At 40.7% G+C, this 24,253-nt stretch overlaps 1 protein-coding gene across 1 annotated transcript; it reads left to right on the top strand.

The window, feature by feature from the left end:
* Window positions 1-170: 170 nt before the first annotated feature.
* Window positions 171-20,504, top strand: SYCP2L (synaptonemal complex protein 2 like). Its single transcript, XM_065753150.1, has 34 exons — window positions 171-194; window positions 457-594; window positions 700-819; window positions 1,920-2,024; window positions 2,987-3,011; window positions 3,497-3,582; window positions 3,702-3,790; window positions 3,994-4,028; window positions 4,755-4,897; window positions 5,301-5,353; window positions 5,691-5,736; window positions 6,516-6,608; window positions 6,696-6,756; window positions 7,523-7,671; window positions 8,476-8,530; window positions 9,112-9,227; window positions 9,693-9,771; window positions 9,937-9,982; window positions 10,528-10,573; window positions 10,894-10,955; window positions 11,731-11,779; window positions 12,156-12,211; window positions 12,901-13,058; window positions 13,247-13,296; window positions 13,946-14,039; window positions 14,719-14,810; window positions 14,968-15,028; window positions 16,764-16,895; window positions 17,387-17,508; window positions 18,405-18,499; window positions 19,265-19,364; window positions 19,442-19,500; window positions 19,850-19,919; window positions 20,445-20,504. Exons 1-34 carry the CDS (start codon window positions 171-173, stop codon window positions 20,502-20,504), a joined length of 2,769 nt encoding a protein of 922 aa, XP_065609222.1.
* The last annotated feature ends 3,749 nt before the right edge of the window (window positions 20,505-24,253 follow it).

The raw sequence follows: 24,253 nt of genomic DNA on the forward strand, positions 1-24,253 counted from the left end.
GTGCTGAAATTTCGTTTCGGAGATAAAACGAGCCTTTGGAAAAGGTACGGGAACTGAAAGTTTGTCGGGTTTTGAGCAGAAAAGTGTTCTATTTTTTTCTTAATTTTTGGTGTTCTTGTTTTCAAAGAAAGGAAAGCAGTGAAGGATGGAGTAGAGAGATAAACAGCAACATGGCAGCCCACGCAGAAGACTATGTAAGGAGCTTTTAAATATGTATTTACCTTTATTTTGTAAATATCTACCTGTATATAATTGAAGGTGCATTCTTATGTGGATGCAGCAGTACTCAGAGCTGTCAGTCATTTAATGGAAGTAGAGAGATAGTTAAATGTAGAAGTCTTCAATACTTCAACGTTTTAAATAGAATTGTGAATGTTTTCTCATAATTAGGACCACAGTACTCCAAACGCCTGCCTGTGTTAATTTCTGGCATGTTTGTTACCCCTGTCTTTGCAGCTTGAATCACTGCTCATTGATGCCTTTAAGGGGAAGGGTTACCAGAAGATAAGTGACCTGCTGCAAGAGAGAGAAACGGACTCACTGCAGAAGTACAGCAACTCTCTCCTTAGCCAGCTTGACAAAGCACTGAGAAGGGTGAGTGCCACAGCCCGTGTACCAGAACTAATCTTAACCACCCTGTAATGCTGCTTCTGTTGCCTATGGACTGGGATGACAGAGTACAGCTTTGTTTTTACATAGGAGCTAGACAGGAATGACTTCCACAATGTGTCCCTACTACTGAAGTGTATCCAACTCTACTTCAAGAGTGATCTCCAGCAGGGGACGAGCTTGTTTGTTGAGCAAGGACTCGTAGAAAAGATGAGTATTAACACCCTAAATGAATGTCTAATGTGAACTAGGGTTACTTACATCAGGGGAAAGAATTCGTAGTGAGTTCTAGAATGCAGCTTGTATGGTTTTGCCAAAAACTTTTTTTTCCAGATATACTTTATGAGCTGAGTGAGGAATTTTTTTTTCCCTTCCTGACATTGTTTTCATTGCAGAAACTAATATTATGGTTGTATCTATCACCTGACTTAGTAAGACTGTGATTTTTTTTTTTTAAGCTGGTAGTGGAGGGAGAGGGTGAGTTGATGAGCTTCATTTGTGAAACAACAGAAATATGTTCTAATTAAATTTCAAGTGCTGAAGCAAAATATTATGTTAGCAATAGAACTGATGAGTAATTTTGTGCTTTTATAACTTCAAGAGCTGATACACTAAGCAGGTTTGCTTTTAAATTCAGTGCAACAGCTGCATTTAATTTGTAATTGTATTTTTATCTATAATCAGCATAGTGCTGCTCTCAGCTGGCATCAGTTGTAGCAGAAGAAAGGCACCTGTGTCTGAAATGAATGATACCAGGCTCTGATAGGGCTCTGTTGGCATGGTGGTGCCCAGGAGTTTTCAGCCCAACATGCTACACCATTGCTTTGTAACAATGATATATGGTTGTTCAGAATTGCTTTATGGAGAGAATATTAACCAGTTTTTGCTTGTCTGAGCTCTGTGCCTCTGGTGGTGCATAGATTTGAAGCTACTCCTGGATGTGTGATGCTGTTCAGTGTCTTGGTTAGCATGTATTCATAAAATATGAAAGCAAAAGCTTGGAAAGTCATTTTTGTTATTTTATTTCTAGAACATCTGGAGCAGGTAATTTTGTAGCAGCTAGGAAGGGGAGGAATACAGGGAGAAAAAGGGGTACAAGTGCTGCTGAGTGCTGTGAGAGTGGCAGAGTGTGTGGGAGGCTAACAGAACACAGCTACTTCACACTGTGTGGCTTTTAACACAGAACAGGGCTGTGAAATGGAGGAGTTGAGAACAGTTATGTGCATAAGTCCTACTACAGATGCATGTAGTTGTAGTTAAGGTTTACTAGTTTGTCTTGCAAGGGTTTAACTTATTCTCTTCATTTTTACATGGTATCTTGGTTTGAAAGAGCAAGAGCATTTGTGATCCTCATTGACCCAACTGAAAACAGTTTTTTGATGGTACTTCTGGAAGACTTCTTTGACTCTGCACTGGTATGTATGTGTACTAAGGGCAGTAGAAGGGCTGACTTTATAAGATAGCTATCATTCACAGTTTTCTATCTGGTTCAAATGCTCTTGCTGACTTGGTTCTGGCTGTTTGTCCCTTTGTTGTTTGAAACAACTGATTTACTTATAAAGAATGATCAGTATCTATTCAGTTTCTATTTGTAGTATTCATAACTTCAAGCTTATTGCAGCACTCACATTCCAATAAGGAAAATGCTCCAGATCTTGCTGTCTGCATGCACACTCTTGGTGTGTGAACTTCTTGTGTGTGCAGGCATCAGCCCAGCTGGATATCTGTGCTTACTAGAACTGTATGCTCTGAGTGTAAGAATTAGTTAAACTGCCTATGACTTGTTAGGTGTTTGTGACTGCAACTTAATATTTACGAGATGGTAGAAGATATTTAAGTAAAATCAGCCTGCCTTATTCCTCTTGGAAATTATCCAAAAGGCTCCATAGATGTGAGCTATTTCCATTTCACTGTGGAAGATGAGGTGGTGTTTTATGCATTTCTTTTCGTTATGTTTTGCTTTTTTTCTTAGTTTTTTCAAGGGACTCCAACATTCTACTACTGCACTTCAAATATTGCTACTGCTTGTAACAATGCTTGTAGTTGAGATGTGTAAATGTAAATAGTGTTGTTATACTAGGGTACCCATATGTCCACCAGAACGTGCTGGGATGTGGGTTTTGCAAGAATCATAGGGTGCTGCTGGATTCCCTGGGGTAGTAAGTGTAGCTCCTTCCCACTTTATACTATGCAGGTGGCCATATGTGAAACCTGTCCCAGGTGGCAGAGCTTTAATGGATGTGGGTGCAGCAATGTTTTAGGCTATTCTGGCCCCTGAGAGGCATGATGGTAGGGACGTAAGCACCTAGGCACTTTGACTATTTCTGTTCTCTACTCACTGTATGTTAATAAAGACTTCTTTTACTTTTCCCATTAGGTGATTTGCAAGTGCAGTAATGAAGGTCAGTATTTGTCATTTTTCCATTCCTATGTCCCCTGAATCTCAGCCTCAGGAGCTCATTTTTAATGCTGTTTGAGCTCTATCCCCTCTCCTCTTCTTCCTCCTTTCTGTAATATATACTTTAAAACCTACTCCCAGTTTCTTTCCAGTTTGTGTTTGTTAATGTGTATATCAGAGCACAAAACACTCACTTTTAAATATTTTTTTTCGTGTACTAAACATACTAGCTGTGGTACCTTGTTTAAATGGCCATCATCAAGTATTTCACTCAGCAAATGGTCTTGCTGAAAGCATGCCATTCTACATGCCATCCCTTTGTGGATCATCATGATAACTGCCACCCCCCCCCATGAGCCCTGTTTCAAGCTGAATCTGTAACTGGGATAGTTTTACTGCTTCAGCACTGCACACTGATGTTGTTTTACTTGTATTTTATGTGGATTTTATCCTCGTTGCTAGCTGTAACCTTGCAAACTCTTTTCATAGGGAAGAAGCAGCTGGTGAACTTGTTTCTGCCTGAGCTAGGGCGTTTGGTGACAGAAGCAAGTGTTTGCTGTTCTCTGCGGCAGGAGGTAAGGCTCATGCTCTGAGAAGAAAACATAGGTGTGTGTGACTGAATGAAAATGTGAAAAATATCTAACTGGCTTCTTTCTGTCCCTGCTCCATCCTCTTCCTTTGTTGGGTGAGAAAGGCTTTGAGGACTCTCAACTCTATACTTGATAGTGTCCCACGTGAGGGCAGAAAGAAACTCTCGCTGTCGGAGGAGATGTGTTTCCTTACGTAAGTGTTTCTCCAGCAGTTGTTGATGCAGGGAAGTCTGAGTTCAGTTGGACTGCCACACTCCCTGTGTGGATACAGATGAAGTTACTGGGCTTTCTATTGTGTTTCATGCGTGATCTTTATCATAAACTTTGCCTCTATTTAGCCTATTAGTCTCAGTCTTGTGTTCTATTTCTTCAACTTGTTGCATTCTGCTCTTTCAGGAAGGATCTTGCAAAAACGATGCTAGAGGCTGGTGGTAAGAAGTACTCAGTGGTTATTCTTATGAAGCAAGGTTTCTCTGTCTTCATCTGCTAATCTAATGCAGATTCAAATTATTTCCTTGTAGGTAGTTGATTTTAGGGGAGGAAATCAGGTGGTAATTTAAGGATAACTTTTATTAAAAATGATTAGATACAACGATTCTGGTTTTTCTAACAAGTGTTAGGAAAAGCTGGCATGATATAAGAATCACTACTAGTTAATATGTAGAAATGTAGGTAGTTACATAGTGTGCTTACAGTTAGTCTTAAAGGAAAAAAAAAAAACACAGCCAAACTTTGTTCACACCACAGATCTGTGGTTAAACTGCAGTTAAAGAGGTTTTTACTACCTCTTAAGTCAAATCTTCACTTAGTTTTCTGCCAGTTACAATAAATCTGGGGCAATGACTGAGTCGCATTGCATGTGCTGTGATTGGAGTGTGTTGGCAGCAAGGCTTTGCTCTTCTCCTCTCCCTGGTATGGGAACATCACCCAGTGCAACTGTGTGTGGTAGCTAATGGCTTCCCCTGCCACCGGAGTGGGGAGAATGCCCACAGCTCACAAGGGCTACTGTCCTTGGCTGCCTGACGCTGCTGTTTGCCTGGGTAAACCCAAACAGAGCTGAGGAATCAATTTAGAGAGTGTTAGTGTAAGTGTAGCAGTGTTAACCCTTCGTGTTTCTAGGGGGATCTATTTATCCTGTGCTTATGTTTATCACATAGATTATGACCTTCAAGTTGCCCTTTCAGAAGCACTTTGTAGGCTAACGATAAAAAAATGGAGAGATGACCTTGTCAACCACTGGTTTGAAGATAAATATCTTGCTGAAGCTTTCAAAGAGATCAAGGATAAAGAATTTGAGACGGTGAGGGTTCTTATTTTGAAAACAACATATTTGACAAGTCTGTATAGGGGCTGGTATTGTTTGACTTCAGTCAGGATGTCCTTGTAAGAAGTTCCCAAATAACTGATTTTATAAATGTGGAATTACTTAGTTATTTGTGAGTGGTGTTTCTTTTTAACCTGACAAATAAAGAGGAGAAGAGCTCTTCTTTCTGAAGTGCTTACTTGTATGGCTTATGTTTAGAGGCTGGCTGGTTCATATGTTGGGTTGAACCTGTGTAGCAACCTCAGTTCCCAATGGGCTTTGGTGCCCCACTTAGTTAACAGCTTTTATCTAGAGTAGAGGCTATAGATCTCTGATAAAATATCACTTTATCCAAAGGAAACATAGCCTGATTTTTAATAAGATGTTATTTGTCTTGAAGGACTGCAGAAAATTTCTTAATCAGCTAAATGAAAGGCTTGGGGATAAAAGAAGGTAAGCTGTGAATCAGAAAACTAAACTGTAATCAATTTGAAAACTATTGGGGGTGAAGTTGACAACTTGTGTTATATTCAACAAAAATGATTTACATCACAGACATGAATAATTAAGCTTTTCTTAAGCAAAAGATTTTATTTATTCTAATAGTAGTTCTTTACAAAGTTAAAATTAATGAGCATATCACTTTTTTTCCCTCTAAGCTTCTCTAAACTTCTTGAAATTTAGCAATTTTTTTAACAATAAAATTAGTAGCCAGTCTTAACTTCAGCTTTCAGCAAGTTGGATTCTGACTGATGTTGAATGTATCATATTAAGTCTGCTTTTCTTCCAGAGTCTATTCATTTCCTTGCCTGTCTGCTTTTGCTGATGCGAACCAGGTAAAAGACTGTAATGCTGGGCTGCATTATCTACAATTCTACTGCAGTTCAAGTAGTTACTCTGTGCAGAGTATTTTTTTCATCTGATTTTTTTCATTAAAGTACTTAGTTTTCCAGAGTAGTGTAACTTTCCATTCTAGTTCAAAAGCTTGCTTGTTTGTTAACCAACTCCTAGCTTATTGCTGCTGACTTTGCTTTTGAGTCAGCCAAATGGCAGAGGCAGCACTTCTCTTCATGGTGATGACTGAAAAGAGATCTAAAATGCATCAGGAGGACTGATTCCTCCAGCAGGGCTCCTCCCAGGCTACCAGAAAACAAGATCAGCTTGATGCCCATCTAGGAGAGGTCGTAGTTGTGGATATAAGTTCTCCAGATATCTTTCTAAGTCTTCAAGTAAATGTACATATTTTTGGCTCTGTTCCTGAGAGTTGTACCAAAACAAAACAAAGTCACTGAAGAGTTTTGTTGAAAGCTGCTACTGCTGCTTTGGCTTATCACAGGTGCTCAGAAATCCAGAAAGCTTCAGTCTTTACTTGATGCCAACATGCAGGCATTTGCATGAAGTATTTCCTTTCACTTAGCTGATGTACAGCCCTGTTCTGACTTGCTGGGAATGACTAGATGAATGGTAGGCTTGCAACTTGCATGTTGATCCAGAGTTAACTTTCTGTAAGGTGTACATATGTGCATATGTAGGGCAACTTTTTTCTGGTTTCATTTTGTTAAAGCAAGTTGGGAATGATACCAGAGGAAATAACACCACTGCCATGTTTCCACAGGTGAAGAAGCCATCAGATGAAAAGCTGGAGAAATTCTGGATTGATTTCAACACTGGCAGTCACAGTGTGACTTTCTACATAGATAGTACTGAGGTAATTTTAAAGCCCTGGCAACTCTGAGCTAGCCTAATGCAGCAGGTGGATGCTTTATTGCTGATGTGTTGGTTTTGGTTCTCCAAGGGTGTTCTTTGGGACTCTGTGAGGCTGCAGAAAGAAGCAGTCAGCTGTTACAGTCTGAAGGGTAAGACTTGGCCGTACCTTCTGTTTGTCTGCAAGGCGGGGGAGCCAGTGTAAAACATCACAGCCACCAAAGAGTTCTCATGTCTTCCCTTCTCTATGCTGAGCACTTTGATCACTTTGCACCAGCACTCCCTATACTGATTTGTGGCATGTACTGGTGTTGAAGACTGGATTTTCAGTGGCCTTTCATGCTGTTTGTTTGACCAGGGTGAGTGAACACCTTTGCTGGCCACATTAGGCTCCACAGAAATTTGTTTTCTGAATGATGTCTGGGGTACACCTACATTGCCATTAAGAGCAGATTCAAAACAGTGACTGAATATGTGCCAGGCAGGTGGAACCACCAGTGCTTCTCTGAGCCTCACCTGGCTCCTGTGTAAGTGACTCTTTCATGTTGTGTCCTGCAATGGCAGTGGAGCCATAAGGAAGGAAGGTCTGCATTTGTTGTGGATTTATTATGCTTTTCACTTGGCATGAACTGCAAGACCCAACTTGCAGTGAGGTTCTGTAAGTTGCTGATGTGGCAGGGGAAGCAGGTTGTTCCTTGCACCCAGTCAGAATATATTGACGGAACTCATTCGTAGATATGAGGTTAATGGATGCCTAATCACCTGGACCAAATGAGAAAGAAATGGATGAGCAATGTAACCAGAGATGCTGTGGGCAAGGTGTGACAGAATCTGTCTAAAAATTAAAAAAAAAAAGTCTTTGGGATGATAGACTGAATATCCTGCTGTAAAAGATTTAACATTTTTTTTTCCATGCAGAGGATGGTGGAGAAAAGATGGTCAAAATTTACATGAAGATACCTGCTACTCTTAACAAAACAGAGGCAACAAAAATCAAGTTATGTTTCAGTGCTGAGTATGAGATCTTAAGTATACTTAAAAAAGTCCTTGGAGATGAAAAAATGATGGTAAGCTCTTAGCATTAGGTTTATTTTCTTCACTAAACTGTGTTTTATTGATGTACAACTGGCAAAAGCATCCAGTGTGTTTTTTTTTTTCCTGTCTGCTAATTATATATTGTTCTTCCCCTTGAGGTTTTGTGACTCTCAATGTGGCTGTTCTTCTCTTTGGCCTGAGAGCAGTAGTAGGTTCTTCATAGGAAAAAATGTTCTAGGGACTCTAATTTATACTTTAGAAGCTGGAAAGGTTAAATAAACTCTTATTAATAAAATTCGATGAATATAATTACTTCTGCTGAGGTTTTTGAAGTAGATGATAAAGCTTGTTGCACTTAATTTCCTTGCTTGAACTGAACTGTGTATGAGCTCTCATGCTCACTTGAAGTATTGCACAGGTTGAACAAACTGTGATGTGAGAACCTGGTGAAAAGAACTACAAGACAAACTGACTTTAGATACTACTTTCAATTTAAACAGTAAATATATATATATTTTAAAGCTTTTTTTTGGTAATAAGATAATGGAAGAACACTAGGGTATTATTTTTTTGTTATTTAATAGTTTTTGATAGTTTCTAATCCATTTATTTCCTCTCCAGACCATGAGATCTACAGAAAACATTGTCAGACTAAATAGCCACAGTATACTGGCAGGAGATGAGACATTTCCAAATAGGCAGCTTGGCTAGCTTCCAGTGATTTGTTGCTGGTGATTAACATGCTATTAATTATGCTATGAAGTAGCTAAATGAGTTAGATAAAGGATTCTACTTCTTTAAGGTTATTTCACATAAGATTCTTTTATGTTTAGCAGACAAATGAGGGTGAAGAGGAGTCCATCCACGCTGAGAAGCAAACCAGGCAGGAAGGTGATCTATTTTTGTCATTATTATATTTCATGGGATTTCAGTTGTTAAGTTTCAAAATGAGTATCTTTACTCACAGTCTCCTGCTTGAAATTAGCCACATTCAAAAAAGGCAGGGAAACAGCACATGAAGAATGGATCTGTGCACTGGTAACTACGGTGTATTTCAGATCTCTTCAGAGGCGTGCCCAAAGGAGCCACTTCTAGCTATAGATATGGGGCAGAAATCCTTCAGTATGCCTTCCCATTTCTCTCTATTTACAACCCAAAATAAGCTGTACTGGAACTCCTTCAGATGTTGAAGGTGCAGGGGAAGAAACTCTTTCAACAGTGTTTTCCTTGAAGCATGTAATTGCTCATCTTTGTAAATGATGAAGGGTAGACTCAAGGTGCTGATTTATTAAGGTTTCAATTCTGCTCTTGGTAACTTAGGGTTGTTTAATGCTGTTGTTTTACTAAGCATGATCTTCAGATGTTCATGTCTAAAAGTTGGTAGTGTTATGCTTCTCTGTATGTACAGAAGAACAGAGGTGTATGTGTTTAAGTACCATGAAGATATTCTCATCCGGATTGTTGTTCTGCAGTGGCATCTCAGTCCAGTGATCTACAGAAGAGGAACAATCCTGAAAACTATGAAAATGTGGACCCTGTATCAGAAAACTTCTCACAACACAACGAGCAGTTAGCGGTCACTGTAGTAGTGAGTGTTTGGTGTCTGGTGAAGGAGTCCTTGTGTCCCCTTCTTCTCCACCAGTTTTGCACAGGTGTAGTTAAAGCCTTCTTTCTGAGCTTTCTGAGAAACCTAGCTTATACACAAATGTGACCTATTTTTAAACTCCACCTTTCTCATATCAATGGGAAGTCAGCCTAAGTACTTGTCCCCAGATTTAAAATATTGGCTTAAATGCTTTCATTATTAATGAAAACAAATCAACTTTTCTGGCCTTACAAGATGACGGTGGAATGATCTTAGTGTGGTGCTCATAGTGTCACTGAAATATAACTCAAAAAACTTTTTTATACATTACTAGCAGTGATCATGTAACAAATACAGCTCAGGCTGGCACTGGAAATCTGATCTTGTAAAACAAACAAAACAAACACAGAAAACTGTACTTCTTTATTAATCATAAGCATGCTCTGTTGATGGTTTCATGTCTCCAAGCAGAACAAGTCTAACTCTGATGTCACCATGACCACAGTGAACCAGCAATCTGAACTGGATGAAGTTGACCAAGGCTCAGGTCAGGCATGGCTCTCTTCAGTTCCTTAAGTGTGACCCAGTTAAGTGTCACCTGGGTGACTTGGCAAAGGTTCTGCCTTTGTGGGCCTTCCAGTGAAAGCAGGCAAACAAAAAAGTTTACTAGTAGCTCCAGAGGGTGAAGCTGTAGTTTCCTTGCTTCCTTCAGCAAACAAGTCCAAAACTCTATCTCCAAGGACGGATGCTAAGCCTAGGTAAGTGTCTTTCAGATGAGAAGTTGGAAGGTGTTGGCTTTTTTTCCCCCCTACCTTGGGCTTAAATGCATGTGATTGAGGTTCATTCTATCAGTTATTAAATAAAAAAAAAAATAAAAACCAACCAAATCTTTGTCATGCTGGTTAACAAGGTGGTACTACCTTTCATGCCTGATTTAATGAAAATGTAATGTAAGTATTCACCTGTATTTCACTTAGCTTGATTTCTGTTATGGTGCTCAGCTCATTAAACACATAGCTGTTTGTAATAAGGACCATGATCTTTTTTTGAAAAATCACATGAAATTGTGTCCACCTTGGCATTACTGATACCTTTTTTAAAGATCTGTGAAAGGCAGTGTTATAGTTAACAAGTTGCTCTTCTATAGAGCTATTGGTTAGCTTTTCTCCGTACACACATCCTAACCCATGGCTTTAAGGCTTATTTGTATAAGTTCCTTTCCTCTTAGTACTTAATGAATGGACTGTCTGGGCTTTAAAACATTGTCCCCTCAGCACTGTGTTCACTCATGTATCCTCCACAGTGAGAAGCCCCAGGAAGAGAAATCCACAGAAGCATCAACGCCCAAGGTACATCTTCCTTGATATTCTTAACATATTAAACTGAAAGTTCAGAAATTTTTGTAGCACTTAGCCCTTGCACAGTATGTTCAAGGCTACTAAACTATTCCTTTTGTACTCTTGATGCCCTGTGCCTCTGATTCTAGCATCAGAACTCCTGTGCTTTCTGGTAGGAGTGAACTACATAGTTACAGTTATACTGTCATTATGATAAGAAGACAGTTGTTTCCTGATCTTCCTGCTTTTCCCTGCTTTTATCAGACTTTAGGATGAATACTTGACTTTGCATGTAGGAGTTTTTGATTCTATAAAGCTTTTCTTTTTAGAAGATTGGTACCTTGGAAAGGAGAACCAGAACAAAAGGTTCGGTCAAGCAGAAGACTGGAGGCAGGTATGGTGCAAGCACACTTGTGGGGTCTGGTGTCCCAGGAGGTTTTTATCTCATTTATAGCTGTAATGGAATGGAACATGGCTGTCACAGCAGGGTCTCAGTTGTTTGGTATCTTGCGTCTTGGAGCTCTGAGATGGCTTTTTCTTATGGCTGTGGTTTTAGTTGTCCAACTGTTTGGCTTTGTTGTGAGTCTTGGTTTCATCTAGTGATTCTTAGCTTATAAGATGTGCTTGGGCGATTTTTTTAAATTGATTGTTGATGTCGTCAGTACTGCATAGTCTGTGTTTTGATTCTTGGCTCTCCACTTAACATGGGAGTAACGAGTAACAGGCATGAATGGGAAAGTGTCTGTAGTACAGTCGTTCTGCTCCCTCTAGTGCTTCAACTGAAAATGAGCATTTCCTCTTTCTAGTTGGAGGTTTTACTTCGAAGCACGCAGTTCTTTATTCTTCCTAACCTTTCACTTGTGAGAAAAGGAGAGCATGTTGCATGTTGAGAACTAACTGTAGGATTTTTTTAAAGTAGTAGTTGTATGGTGAAAGAAAAATACCCTTCATTTGAAGTAACTAAGGGCACAAAAACAAAACTTAAAAATAGTGTTCTCACAGCCCTTAATATATACGATCTATTTAGACATGATTTTTATTAAATTATGAAATGTGTTAAATAGTAAACACTCATAGTTTATTGCCCCTCCCACAGTACTTCTCAGTTTCTTTGGGTGACTGCATGTGTCAGCCTGCCAGCAATGTGTACACACTGTTTTGTCTTGCAGGAAGGACTCCTATGACTTTGAGGTTTCAGACTCTGCGAGTCATGAGAAGGTAAAGTTGAGGTAGTTTTTGGGGCTATACTGAGCTCACAGTTCAGCAACTGCCAGAGAGTAGAGACTTGTGTGGGAATACCTTTGATTGCAGGTGTGCAACAAGGGTGGGGTGTGCTCATATAACAAAGCAGGCAGCTTGTATTTCTCTATGGTGTTATACTTAAGGTTTTCAGGAGTGGGGAGAATTTCTGCTGTACAGTCCTCACTGCTACCACTGGGTGTCAGCATATAATCTTGTTATGTGGTACGCTGCCTGATATCCTGACAGTGCTATGCAAAGTCTTTCTGGGTAGAGGTACTCTAATTTTGGAGATTATTTTACAGAATAAATAAACTTCAAGGCAAGTGTGTGTGTTTGGTTCTTTTTTTATTAGGTTGCTGAAGCCAAAAGGAAGGTTCTTGGCAAGAAAAATTCTTCACAATATCAGAGGTACAGGAGCACCATCCATAAAATGCCTGCTTGTTGGAAAAGCAGTTTGTTGCCTTAGTTAAGCAGCTGTAAGCTAAGACTAAGAAGGCTATGTTATGTTTCCAAAACAGTAGTCCCTTACTTAGCTATCATAGCATCTGTGAATGTTGGATGTCACCAGTAGCAATGTTTTGAGAGAATCTGAAAATGTGTAAGTTACTAAAAAGAAAAATTACTCCTTTGACAACAGTAAGACTTGAGCTCTTAAACTGATTTACTTTCAGAAGATTACTGAAACCCTCTGCCTTTCACTTAGGTGCTAGATTTTGGATATTGCCAAATTATTGCTTTCAGAAACCTGGCAATAGAAATGCTGAGTTCTAGTTATTAATGTATTTTAATATTAATCTGTTTTTGTAATTGATGAAGTAATGTTTAATTTGTAAATAGTGCAACTGATAAATTAACTAGTAGTGGCTGTGCGTGAATGCTGATCTCTTAGCATGCTCTGTTGTTGCTGAGTAGCTGTGAGAAAAGGCAGGAGGTTGTCCTAAGCCCTGCACTTGCAAGTGTCTGTCCCTCAGTGTCTTTGTGCTTCAGGTATTGCATTGTGGGAAGGAAGAAATAGGATAACTTCCTGTAGAGGAAAGGAATGGCTGGTGACCTTTCTGGGCAGTAGCAGAGGGATGACTCCTAATGGTGTCTTTTAGTCTTACTTATAGGAAGCATCTCTTCTCTGAAAGCAATAATGAAAAAACAAGCAAGAGTGAGAGTGAGAAAAGCTGGATCCTCAACTCCCAGAAAGAGCCACTGCCAAAATCTCTAAACTACACCCGTAAAAGGCGCAGGGTGAAAAGAAAATTAAAAGGTAGGCTTGGTTCATATTATGCGTAATGAGCAGGTAAAAAGCTGCAGGGGAGGAAGTGGCTGGTGGTTACTTGTGGAGGAGGATTCTTCTTCTTTCCCCTGTAGCTGGTGTTTTTAGCCATAGTGCAGATCAGTGGAGATGGCTCTCAATTGCATTGATGGTAACCAGCAAAACTTTTTTCCCTGCAGTACTTCCAGTGTCATCTCCAAGCAGCAGCAATGAAAGCCAAGTGGAGGAGGTGAGGAGCTATCATGCTTAGATTTAGAAGCAGTATCTATGCAAAATGTGAATAAATGAGTGGGAGCCAATAAGTTGTAATCATCTTCTCAAGTGTTCTAATGAACAAATACCAAATAGATGTTGCTGACACTGTTGGGCTACTAGAGGCTGAAGATGTAAATTCTCTGCTTCCAGTTACAGCTTCTGGAAAGCTAGCCACAGCTATTCACAAGGCAGTGAATGGACCAGACATACATAAAGTACAATAATATACAGTTGAGGAATGCCAGGCTGTTCCAGTGCCCAGCTCTTAGGTGCTGTGTCTCTAATGTTTTGAAAATCTTCCTACCTGAAGACAGCAAGTATGAGAAAACTTTCTCTAGAGCTAGAAGCTGCACTGAAAGTTTTAATCTTCCTCTGGAGATTTCTTCAATTTTCTCTTGACTGAAAAAGCTTTGAGTCTGCTGCTGAAAAATTTAACCCACTATAAACTCTACTGGCTGAATGCAGAACATCAGCACGGAGATAAATTCACTGAAGAGAGCTGTTTGTTAGGCATATTTCATGGTATCTACTCCTACAAATTTTCAAAAATCAATCCACTAAAAAAAAACCTACTTGTACTTTTTAAAGAAAATACATACTGAGACTTGGTTTTGTTTTAGCAGGGAGCAGCAAGACAAAAAGATAAAAGGAATGTGTCAAGGAACAAAAGCACATCCACCTCCAAGGGTGATGATTTACCTACAGTGGATCTTGCTGGTATTTCTTTTTTTTACTGTTGTCCAGTGTATTAAAAAAGTATTTTATTTTCTTTTTGCTTCATGTTTTCCTCACCAATTTTGTCTAGTGACATTTCCTGTGGTGGCTGCAAGGTGTGGGTGTTGTTTGTAGGTGAAGCTCCTTGAGCAGGGAGAGCAGCAGCTGGGGGTCTGGGGCTGTTGATCTGGTTTCTGGGGGAAAGATATGTTGCATTTGTGCTGCCTTATCCTATCCAGGCTGCTCTGCTATCTGTACTTAAGTGTCCAAGTATGGTTACTGAGAAACAAGAAGATAGCTCTCCTCAAGCATTATATTTTAAGACTTAATAGCTACACTTAATTTTAGATTAACACAAAGGTTGCCTACAAATTGCAGTTTTCTTCTGTGGTGTAAAACAAGTACTGAATGCAGGCAGACTTTGGCTTGTGTTTCAAGTTTGTACAAACCTGCCTGATCTTTCTTCTCTGTTCTGCAGTGCTGATTAACTTCTTTTATTATTATTTTAACAGCAGTTTATGTATGTGGTAAAATAACTGATGGTCATGGTAAAATGCACCCAGCATTTACGCTGGTATGCATGGAGCTCCACCCATGAGGCATAGGTGGTGTTGCCCATACACGATGGTGAATCTGATCACAGGCAGAAAAGGCTGAATCCTTAGGCTACTCTCTCACACAGATGAAGTGCTATCAGAGGAGCCCAAAGACATGTGGCAGCCATTGGATGTGTCTATGGAGGAGCATTCTGATGTGGAGGAGGAGGCAACACAGGTTCTGTATGCGGTGCTTGAGATCTCCCCAACTTGCCCTTAGCCTGCTTCTGATCTGCAGGCTATCCATCTATTTTGTTGCTTTGCTTTACCTGCAGTCTCTGGCAGCTTCCCTGCCTGCTGGGTGCCTTCTTATTTCCTCTTCCACCTTTCCTTAGGAGTTTCACAAGGTGTCTGCTGAAGAGACAAAAGAAGAAAGCTTTAAGCGAAAGGACTTGGGTATGTTGGTCTCAATAATGTGGGAGAGCTGGTTTAAAAGGCAGAAAAGGATGTTGAAGGAGTTGCTGATTTCTTTCAAAGCTTTCAAAGCACAGATATTATATGATATTTAAAGGATGTTTTTTGTACAAGAAAAGATAAATACTTCAAATTTCTGTTTTCAATATTGTGATAGGCTATAGCAAGATTTTTTTATATAAATTCCTAAATTCATCACTAATTCTTGAAGCCTTTTTCTCAACCTAGATGAGACTGGAACTCTTACATCCTTACTTTGGTTGCAGTGGAACTACCAGTGTAGCTGGTCAGAGATTGGAGACTTGCAAGCCAGTGACTTGGGAGTAAAAATGTGAAATAAAGTAGAAGAAACCTGAAATCTAATTTTTAATGAATTGAAGGTGCAGTGCAGCTGTAACTTAAATCAGGCAACGCTTCTGAAAGTTGTTGACATTCTTTTTACATAATAATATAATGTAGACATACTTCATCATTCCGACGTACTTGGGAAATGATGACTTGTACTGATGCTTCCAAAGCTGTAGCTTTTTTTAGATAGCAGTGGTGTGTAAGGACTTCAAGTGAAACTGAACTTGCACAGACTAGCTTCAAAACTTCTGCACAGTGTCTTTGTTTTTGGAAACAACTGAACTTCATAAAAGTCAAGCAGCAACGGACTGACTTCATCCTATTCTTGATGCAGCTCTTAGAAAGACTGTTCTAAAGTTACTGTTGGGAATATGACCTGAGTCACTGAAGTATATATTTTGGACAAAAGCACTCTCTTGTGGAGTGGTTATGTTCATGTTCCCAGTGTGTTTTCTACTTGTCTAGCACTTGCAGGTTATACCTTCATTGTGTTGATGCCTCTACATAAGTTTGGGGGAAATAAATATTCTGAAGATTGTGCAGTAAACAGTGATTTAGAACCAATCTTATGGTTGAAGGATAGCTGATGCTATACAAAGATGGAAGTAGGGTTCTGTTCAGAAGTGTCAGGGTTTGTAGTGTATGTATTCAGATGTCATCACAAACCATGTCTAAGCCTACCCTGTGCTGCTGCAGCATGCTCATCATGGCCTTGGTGTCCCCTCATCCTGGGCTCTGCCACCTCCCTGATCTCTCCCCTGTGAAGGCTCCAAGAGGTTCAGCCACAGGCACCTCACTGAGCTGAGAAATGCAACAAAAAAAGTCTCTTTAGTCTGAATGTGCAAGTTTGACTTAAATACAGGCTGCCACTTCCTTTTGTGCTCCCAAGGGTGTTCTTAAGCTAAAAGCAATTATAGGGCAAGGTTTTGACAACCTGGAGGAAGCAGCTGTTATGGGTGTACTTGGTCTTTCTGTATCTATGCTTTTAATTTTCAAATTTTTAAAGTACTAGATGAAATTGCTTAGAAGAAAGTCAGAATAGATTGTGAGCTTGGGAGAAGAGGAAAAAAAATAGATGTTGGCTAGAGTAGTGGGACAAGAAATGACATCTCCTCTGAGATGGAGATACAGTAGTTTTCCAGTTAGCTGCATTATACAGTCTGGTTGACTGCTTTTGCAGGGGGAGAAGACTTGCTGGTCAAGTCTTGTGTTCTGTCCTGTGCAAGTGTGATGCCAGACACTAAAATAAAGCAGTCTGCTTTTCTGCAGTATTGGTAATTCCAGTAGTGATTTTTGCTTGTGTAGCTGGTAGGCAACTGCAACGTGCCTCCTTCTAACAGGAGAACTGAAATGTCTGCTCTTCTCCTAGATGCATTAAGTGGCACTGTTGTGAAGAAGCCCAGGTTTTTCAGTTCGGAAACAAAGCACTTGTCCTCCAAGTCACCCTTTAAGCCAAAGAAACTTTTGGACTCATTTGAGAAGGAAGATGAGATCATAAGAGGTAAAGTCAGATTAGCACTTAAGGTGAAGCATTGAAATGTTTTCAGCTTTTTTTTATTTATTGGTAGATATCAGCCATGTGAAAACTTGAGGGGAGAGAGAGATCTGGAGGAAGGATATCCTCTCTAAAAGTTAGCGTAGCAGAGGGCCCATCTTATGGTATGCTTATTAGATGCCATGTATTTAGAAGTGTGAATAAGGAAATCTGGGGTTCCTAAACACCACCTGCTCAGGTAGTAGAGCTTTCTAGTCTTTCTGAATAGTGATTGTCAAGAGTTATTATAAATTCTTTTAAAGAAGGTGTACAGAGAATGGACAAACAAATCAGCCGTTGGATAACTGACCTCTGTTGTCATCTTGCATTGTTATCTGTAAATACGCTGATCTATGATAACAAGCATTGCTATTTACATCTCCCTTCAGTATCTTGTGGGTTTGTAACCCACTAAGGCCCCCCAGTGTGGAACTAACCAGGCAAATGCTTTCTTGTAGGTCAGGAAATGGTTGATATGAATGCTGCATTTTTTTCCAAGATGAAAGATGAAGATATTGGTGATTCAGGAGTGATTGCTGTATTTGAAAGCTTTACCAACCAGCTAAAGCAACTTTTCTGGGTAACTTGAAATTTCTTAATGTGTATGTCTTGGATGGTGTTTTCTCATAGTAAATGCAATTAACATTTATTCAACAGTTGGTGTAAATATGCTATCTAGATTTTATGCTGAGAACAGTGTTTTGGCTGCAGTATCTGTTGGCCTGGAGCTCTTTAAGCACTTTCAATAGCCCCTGTACTCTCACAAGTGCTACAGGAAGGTTAAGGAGTGACTTGTAAAGGAAATTTTAATCAGGTTCTTCTTTTTATTTATTTATTTTCTTCGTTTCACATGTTTTCATTAGAGTGGAAAGAATCACAGTTTTTGTAACTATTCTGAGTTTCTTATCAGTGTGCCTAAATCAGACACATAAGTAGTTGCCCTCATGGGCAAATATCAGAACTGCAAAGGCTTCAGTTTAAAGCACAGAGCATTTAAGCTCGGCATGAAAACTCCATAGGCTTTTCCTAATGAAAAACAAAAAGCAATGCAAACTGCATCTGGTCACTGAAACACATGTAGATCTGCAAAAGCATGCTGGTATCTTCCAGATCAGTGGTTTGTAGAGGTGCTGGGTTCTCCATGAGTAGTATATGTGCTGCATATTCTTGGCTCACAGTATGGGCAGCTTTGAGATACAGCATGGGGAACCAACTGTTACTGTCAGTTCAGCTGTAATGAGTAATGATGACATAAAATCAAGTTTAGTATGACAGGATGTTATCAGAAAATCTTTTGTTAGTAAGCTTGAAACAAACCAGGTTTTCAGCCTACCAGATTTATACTGGACTGACTCTTCATGTCATGCAACAATGATGGATTTTTTTGTGTGTGTTCAAGGAAATGTTTTTCAAACAGGGCTTTCAGGTTTGGGGTTGTACCATGTGTCAGCTCCTAATGGTGTGTCCTGTGGTCAGTCCAGGTACAAAGAGATGGAGATGTCTGCACAGAACACACTGAAGACTTCTGAGAAGAATGTTTCTGCTCTGCTGAAAGAAATTCATAGATGCAGGTGAATTGTCAGCTGACTGGAAGTGTCTTCAGCTCCACACAAACCACGATTTCCTGCAAGGAAATGCATCTTTGTAAGAGGGCCTGACCTCTATGGTTTTTAAGGCAAAGTGGTTTGTGAGCCTCTTTTCTGTAAAGAAAGTTTCAGAAGCGTGGTTCTAGTGATTCATTCCTCTTCTCTTATAGAGGTACAGGGGATGGATGAGTTTAATGCAAAGAACTCTTGAGTTAGGAGTGGCTAATGAAGCTATTGACTTCATTGTCATCACTGTTCATAGATCTGTTAATAGTCCTTATTATACTTAATAGCTTCTGTTCCTGTGTTTTAAGAGAGTGACTAAAGGAGCCAGGCTGATTTACTTAAAGAAGTGGGGGTGAGGTAGTAAGGGGCATTATTTGTTCAAGCTCTCTTACACAGAGATGACTTAAGTTACATCTAAGTCTATCAGACCTCCATATCTGCTACACTATGTGGGTGTTATTGTTCCATGCTATGCTGAATCTAGCTTTTAATAGTTGCACTGGGAGCTCTGCTGTATTCTCTGTGCTGAACCCCATTACCAATGTGTATCCAACCACACCTCTGATTTGGTGTGGTACAGCTGTTTGCATGCTCTGAGCACAAACCTTCCCTGCTGCTTTCAGCAGAGACATCAGCGTCTGACTGTAGGTGTGTCTGACTATAGCTGTGCTGAAGGCAGAGCATTGGGAAGTCCTCTGCTTTGCACCCTGAAATGTTGAACTGGTCTCTGTTTTCCATCACTAGACTGAACAAGCTGGAAACCTTCAAGAAGATTGTTGTGGAGGAGCTTGCGAGCCTTGAGAAAGATACTCAAATCTTGAGGGACATGGAGAAGGATGCTGTGGTGTGTACCACTCCTCTTGTGTTGGCTCCTGGAGTGCCCCTTCCGAACTAATAATGTTTCCTTTGGGCTCTTTTTAGGATTTCTGGAATGCACAGTTGCACAAACTGAATTCTTTCTGCAACCAGCAGAAGCAAAGGTAAGCGTGTCCACCCTGCTCACAGGTCCTCTGGTGGTTGAAGTTAACCTGAACGTGGTGTGGCACCTCCACTTCGTGTTCAACTACAGTCTTTGCAGCCCAGTGAGGACCTTAAACTGGGGCTGGAACTCAGTGAGGGACTCTGCATGGGAAGTTGTGCATGATGGGCGTGTGCCTCAAGAGGTTGAGGTCTGGAATGGGATGCAGGTCATCTCTATACAGAGGTCAAAGGAGGTGATATTTTTCTGTATTTTGTGATAGCACCAATGCTGGGCACAAAGCTGCAAAAAGGATAACCCTAACTTTTGGTTTTATTGGTAAATACCATCTCAGCTTACTTTCCCTGCAGAATTCAGTCTGTTGACTCAGCCCTGGGTGAGACAGCCGAGAGTTTTGCCAGTACGATTGTGAACACCACAGTAAGTGCCATTTTCGTTTAAAACTGAGTGTTAAATTTCACAGAGGAGGTTCTTATTGTTTTTGTTATGATTGGTTTAATTGGGGAAATGGTAGGGAAAGCAAAGTGGCTGAAAATCACTTGCCTAAGGGAGAAGAGAAGGACCATCATGTGTTAATACTTCTCCTGGATGCATACCAGAGAGATTTCTTTGTCCAGGGGTTTATTTTTGGTGTTAAGGACTGTTGTAGCTAGTTAGGGAGAAGTCTCCTTTATGACCACTGAACTACTCAGGATATGGGGATACAGAATTGCCCACGATGGAGGGACTGGAAGAGCAGCAATCGCGTGAGGAATCAATGAGGAGATTACAACTGCATCAAAGGAGCTGCTCATCCTGGCATCACCTTGTTCCAGGCTGGGTGTTAGATAATTAAAAGCTGAGTTTATGCATTCTTCTCAGCTCTCTGCAACCTTATCTTACACAACATAAAAACTTGTCTAAACCTCTTGAATTGTTTTTCTTACATTCTTTTCTCCTCTACAGCACAATCTCGCAACGAAGAGTCCAGTAGAGAATGGTGTGTTCATTGTTCCTTCTGACTAGCAGCTCTCTGAATTCACTGGAGGTCCTAATGTTTGAAAATGCAGAGAAAGATGGTTCTGTAGTGGAGACATTAAACAATTTTAAACAGAAAGAAAAACGAGAAGGAAAATGACATTGATAATGAGCTTTTTTTGTTTTTTAAAAACAGCATATGCTGGTTGAATTGTTCAGTTTTGACCTGTGTCCAAAACAATATTCCTTCAAAATGATAAGATGAGCTCATTAAATACTAAAGTAGAAAATGAAGTATAATGACTTAGCCAACAGACTGATGCACGTTGGCCACTCCTCTCTGGATTGCAGAGAGGAAAGCACAAAAGGATCCACTGGATGTTGGCCACATGCCTGGTTAGCATTCTACAGACTGAAGAGCAAGAAACTTGGAGTGTTACAGGCATAAAGGCAAGTGAAACTGAGAGTATTTCTAAAACCAGTTATTATTGCTTGCTGTACTTTGTAGTCTCCTGGAAGCTAATGTGAAGATTAGATAATTAACACCAAAGGTCTCTTGAAAATGAGCTGCAGATAAACTGTGCTATTTAACATCATCCTTCAACAAGTTTCCCAAATTGCAGTTGCTCTTCACAAGCTGCATTTAATGCTGTGACAAACTTCACCCGTGCTGCTGCATCTTAATGAATGTGTGGGAATGTGGCATGGTTCCAAGCTCTGCTTCTACCTATTGGCTGTGTAAAACAGACCTCAGATTACTGTATGAGTTAGTCAAGGGAATCTCCCCTGCACATGTTGTGTCTACATGACAAAAGTCCAGCTCTGCCAGGGTTGTTTTATCACTGAAAGCTTTCCGGTAGCTGAGCCTGTTCCCCCTTAAAAGGACTGGTCAGTGTCATGCCTGAATTGAGAACAGTGAAAATCCATGGCTGCCATCAGTGAAAACATTTCCTGGAAGTGGTGTTTGTTGCTTTTGCTGAGGTATTCCTGGGCTGCTGTGAGACCAAGTTGCACTTCCATCTATGTCGAGGGGTGGCAGCTTCTTCCTTTCCAAGTTGATTTTAAAACAAAGACTAGTTCACTCCTGCCCTTCCCACAAATCCAGAACCACTCATCTGGCTTCTGTTATTTGTAACCTGTAAAAGGATTGGAGATGCTACTCTGTGACTGGTAGCTTGCCTCGTTTCACTGGGGGGCTGTCCCTGGTTACCTGACTGTGCTGCAGCCTTCTGTTCGTCTGCAGGGTCTTTGCAGCAGTCACTGAAACTCTGCTTGTGATCCATGACCCTGCACACGTCACCTCCCTTGGGACAGATGTTGCCTTGGCTGGTTTAGGCTTGCTCACCTGCTTTTGCAGCATACTCAGTGCCCAAAGGGAAGGATTGACACAGGAATCATGGTGAGACATGGGGGCTCTCCTGAATTAGGGATTCTTTTCTTTTTTTTTCCCCTCAAACTATGGCAAGAAAGGTTGGCCATTGATCTCTGAGATGATTTTTGGTGGTTTTACTGCCCTACAAGTTAGAGCAGCCAAGCATTTAAGCTTGGTGAACACAAGGGAGTAGATGTCACAAGTTCTGTTTTGCTACGTCTACCCACCGTTAGTGGATGGTGATAGAATTCTTTTTGCATCTTACAACTATAAAAAAATAGGTGTGCTTTTCATGTAATTATCAGAGGTAAGACATTTAGAGGAATAAAATTTATGCATAGTATATTTCTTGTTGAATCTCTGTGTAGTCAAAGTTTGGAAGGTGTGCTGAGCAGTTCAGGTGGCTTGGATAAAGGAGAAATTAGCCTCTTTCACTGAAGAGTCTTTGCAATGAAGTGTATGCAAAAATGGCAACTTTTATTGATTCTAACTGCTTTATTGGAAAAATCTGAACTCCAAAAGGCTGTTTTCCATGATAGAGTGGGTTGGGAGAGCTGGGAAGAGCTGTTATATGGCTTAGAGGACTCTTTCCCCTGCACTTCTTTTTCTATCATCTCATATAAAATGTGTTACCTATTGATTAGCTTAGTGAATTCAGCCTGCAAACTGTGAACCCTCCAAGCTGGGAGGATGAGCCACCTTCCCATGTTGTTGGGTCAGTTTGGCAGCTGAAATCCCCTGAGAGTCTGAAGTCCACTTGGCTTCTGCAGGTGATGTGTTGCAAAATGGCCTTGTGCTTGTTGCCCTGAGGTTTCCCACCAGAGAGCTGTTTGCTGACCCTGTTTTTTTTGTTGTTGTTGTTTTGATTTTTTTTTTCTCTGAGCCAATCTACTTGCTTACTGATGCTTCTCATCAGCTCAGTGATCTCTTGTAAATATTACTGAGCCAGTTGCATTTCTTTTTTTAGAAGTTGATAAAGGACAATTTTTCATCCTGTTCTGAGCTATGACAACAAAGATGGGCTTCACCCACGTCTTCAGTGGGAGCTGAAGATGTGTGAAGGCATTGGTACCCAGAAAAAGAAGTGGAAGAAAAGAAGTGTGTGATAAGGACAACTGCTTTATGCTTTTTAAGTTCTTAACCAGCTTAATAATAAACCCTGTTATAGGTCCTGCCATATCTCTTTTCAGGGAATGATGCTGGGCCAAGTACTTGTTTACCTGCATGTTTTACACTAGTGCAGTGGACTGACCAAGGCCTAGAGAGCTTGTACTGCCCAGTGGCAAGGTGGCAGGAAGCTGTGTGGCCCTGTGAAAGAGTATCTTCTGTGGCTGGATGCAGGCAGGGTGACCGGGAGCTGTGTACCTGTGCTTGCCCTGCCTTTGGTCAGCCTGCCCTGCCCCTTGGCTATGTATGTGTTTGTGTATTGAAACCCAATGAAGCAACAGGACCCTTCCTTGTCATGTGGGATGACATTTGTGTATTGCAAGCAAAAGTCAAGACTATATTCCCAACAGCTAGTTGGTTAAGGGAAGCCCTGCAATGCTGGGCCTGTGTGCACAGCAGCTTCCTGATTTCTCTCCTGTCCTTCTGGGGCTCGTGGGGGGACCTTCCTCAAGCTCATTTTCTACCTCTTTATTTCTTAGGGGGCTGTTAAACAAGCAAGTGAAAATAGCTTTCTCTGTTCCATTATGCTCCTCGTTCTTCCTGCACATATGTGTGCCTTGTGGTGAGCCATAAACTGCAGGGCTGAGGTTTGTCCATCATCCCCTGTACTTTCAGTGTGAAAGCACTCTGCAGGCAGAGGCTGTTGTTGGCAGCAGAAGGCCATTGTTGCACCCATCTAGTAGAAGAGCAGTGCCCTAGAAGCATGTTAGTAAGGTGACTGGTGTTCAGGATATTGCTAGATGAGCTTTGTCAAATGCCCTTTTTTTTCTTTCTGTAAAAACAATTTTTCTTAGTGAATGCAAGACCTGTGGCTAGGGCTTTGTCTGTTTGATTGGATGAAGTGCTTTCTCCTCTTCTGTTCCTGTGGAGTGGACCAAGAGTGCTGCTGGGTGATGGTACACCTGGCAAGCTTTGTCTCCAGCCAACAGCATGTGGGAATTGCTTCTAAACATAATACAAGGGGATTTGTGTAAGAGAGGAAAAAAACTCCTGCTGAAGGACTGCAAAGATGTCAAACACAGATATTGCTACTTTCCATGAATGCTGCTTGAAGTAACCCATGAGCGTGTAGGTGCCTGAAGCCCTGATGAGCTTGTGTGTGGGTAGGAGCAGCTTTCAGATCAGTTCTTCTTTGCAACCATCAACTCGTACAACACCTGGCTCTTTCTGAGCCTGACACCAGCTTTTTCCACCCATGATGACAGACCCTACCTCTGCATGGTCACATCCAGCACATTAAGGCAACATTTCAAAATGC

This window comes from Cyrtonyx montezumae, unplaced genomic scaffold (assembly GCF_038088225.1).
Source record: "Cyrtonyx montezumae isolate F1298 unplaced genomic scaffold, pur_monq_1.0 scaffold_8, whole genome shotgun sequence".
In the NCBI taxonomy this organism is placed as follows: domain Eukaryota; kingdom Metazoa; phylum Chordata; class Aves; order Galliformes; family Odontophoridae; genus Cyrtonyx; species Cyrtonyx montezumae.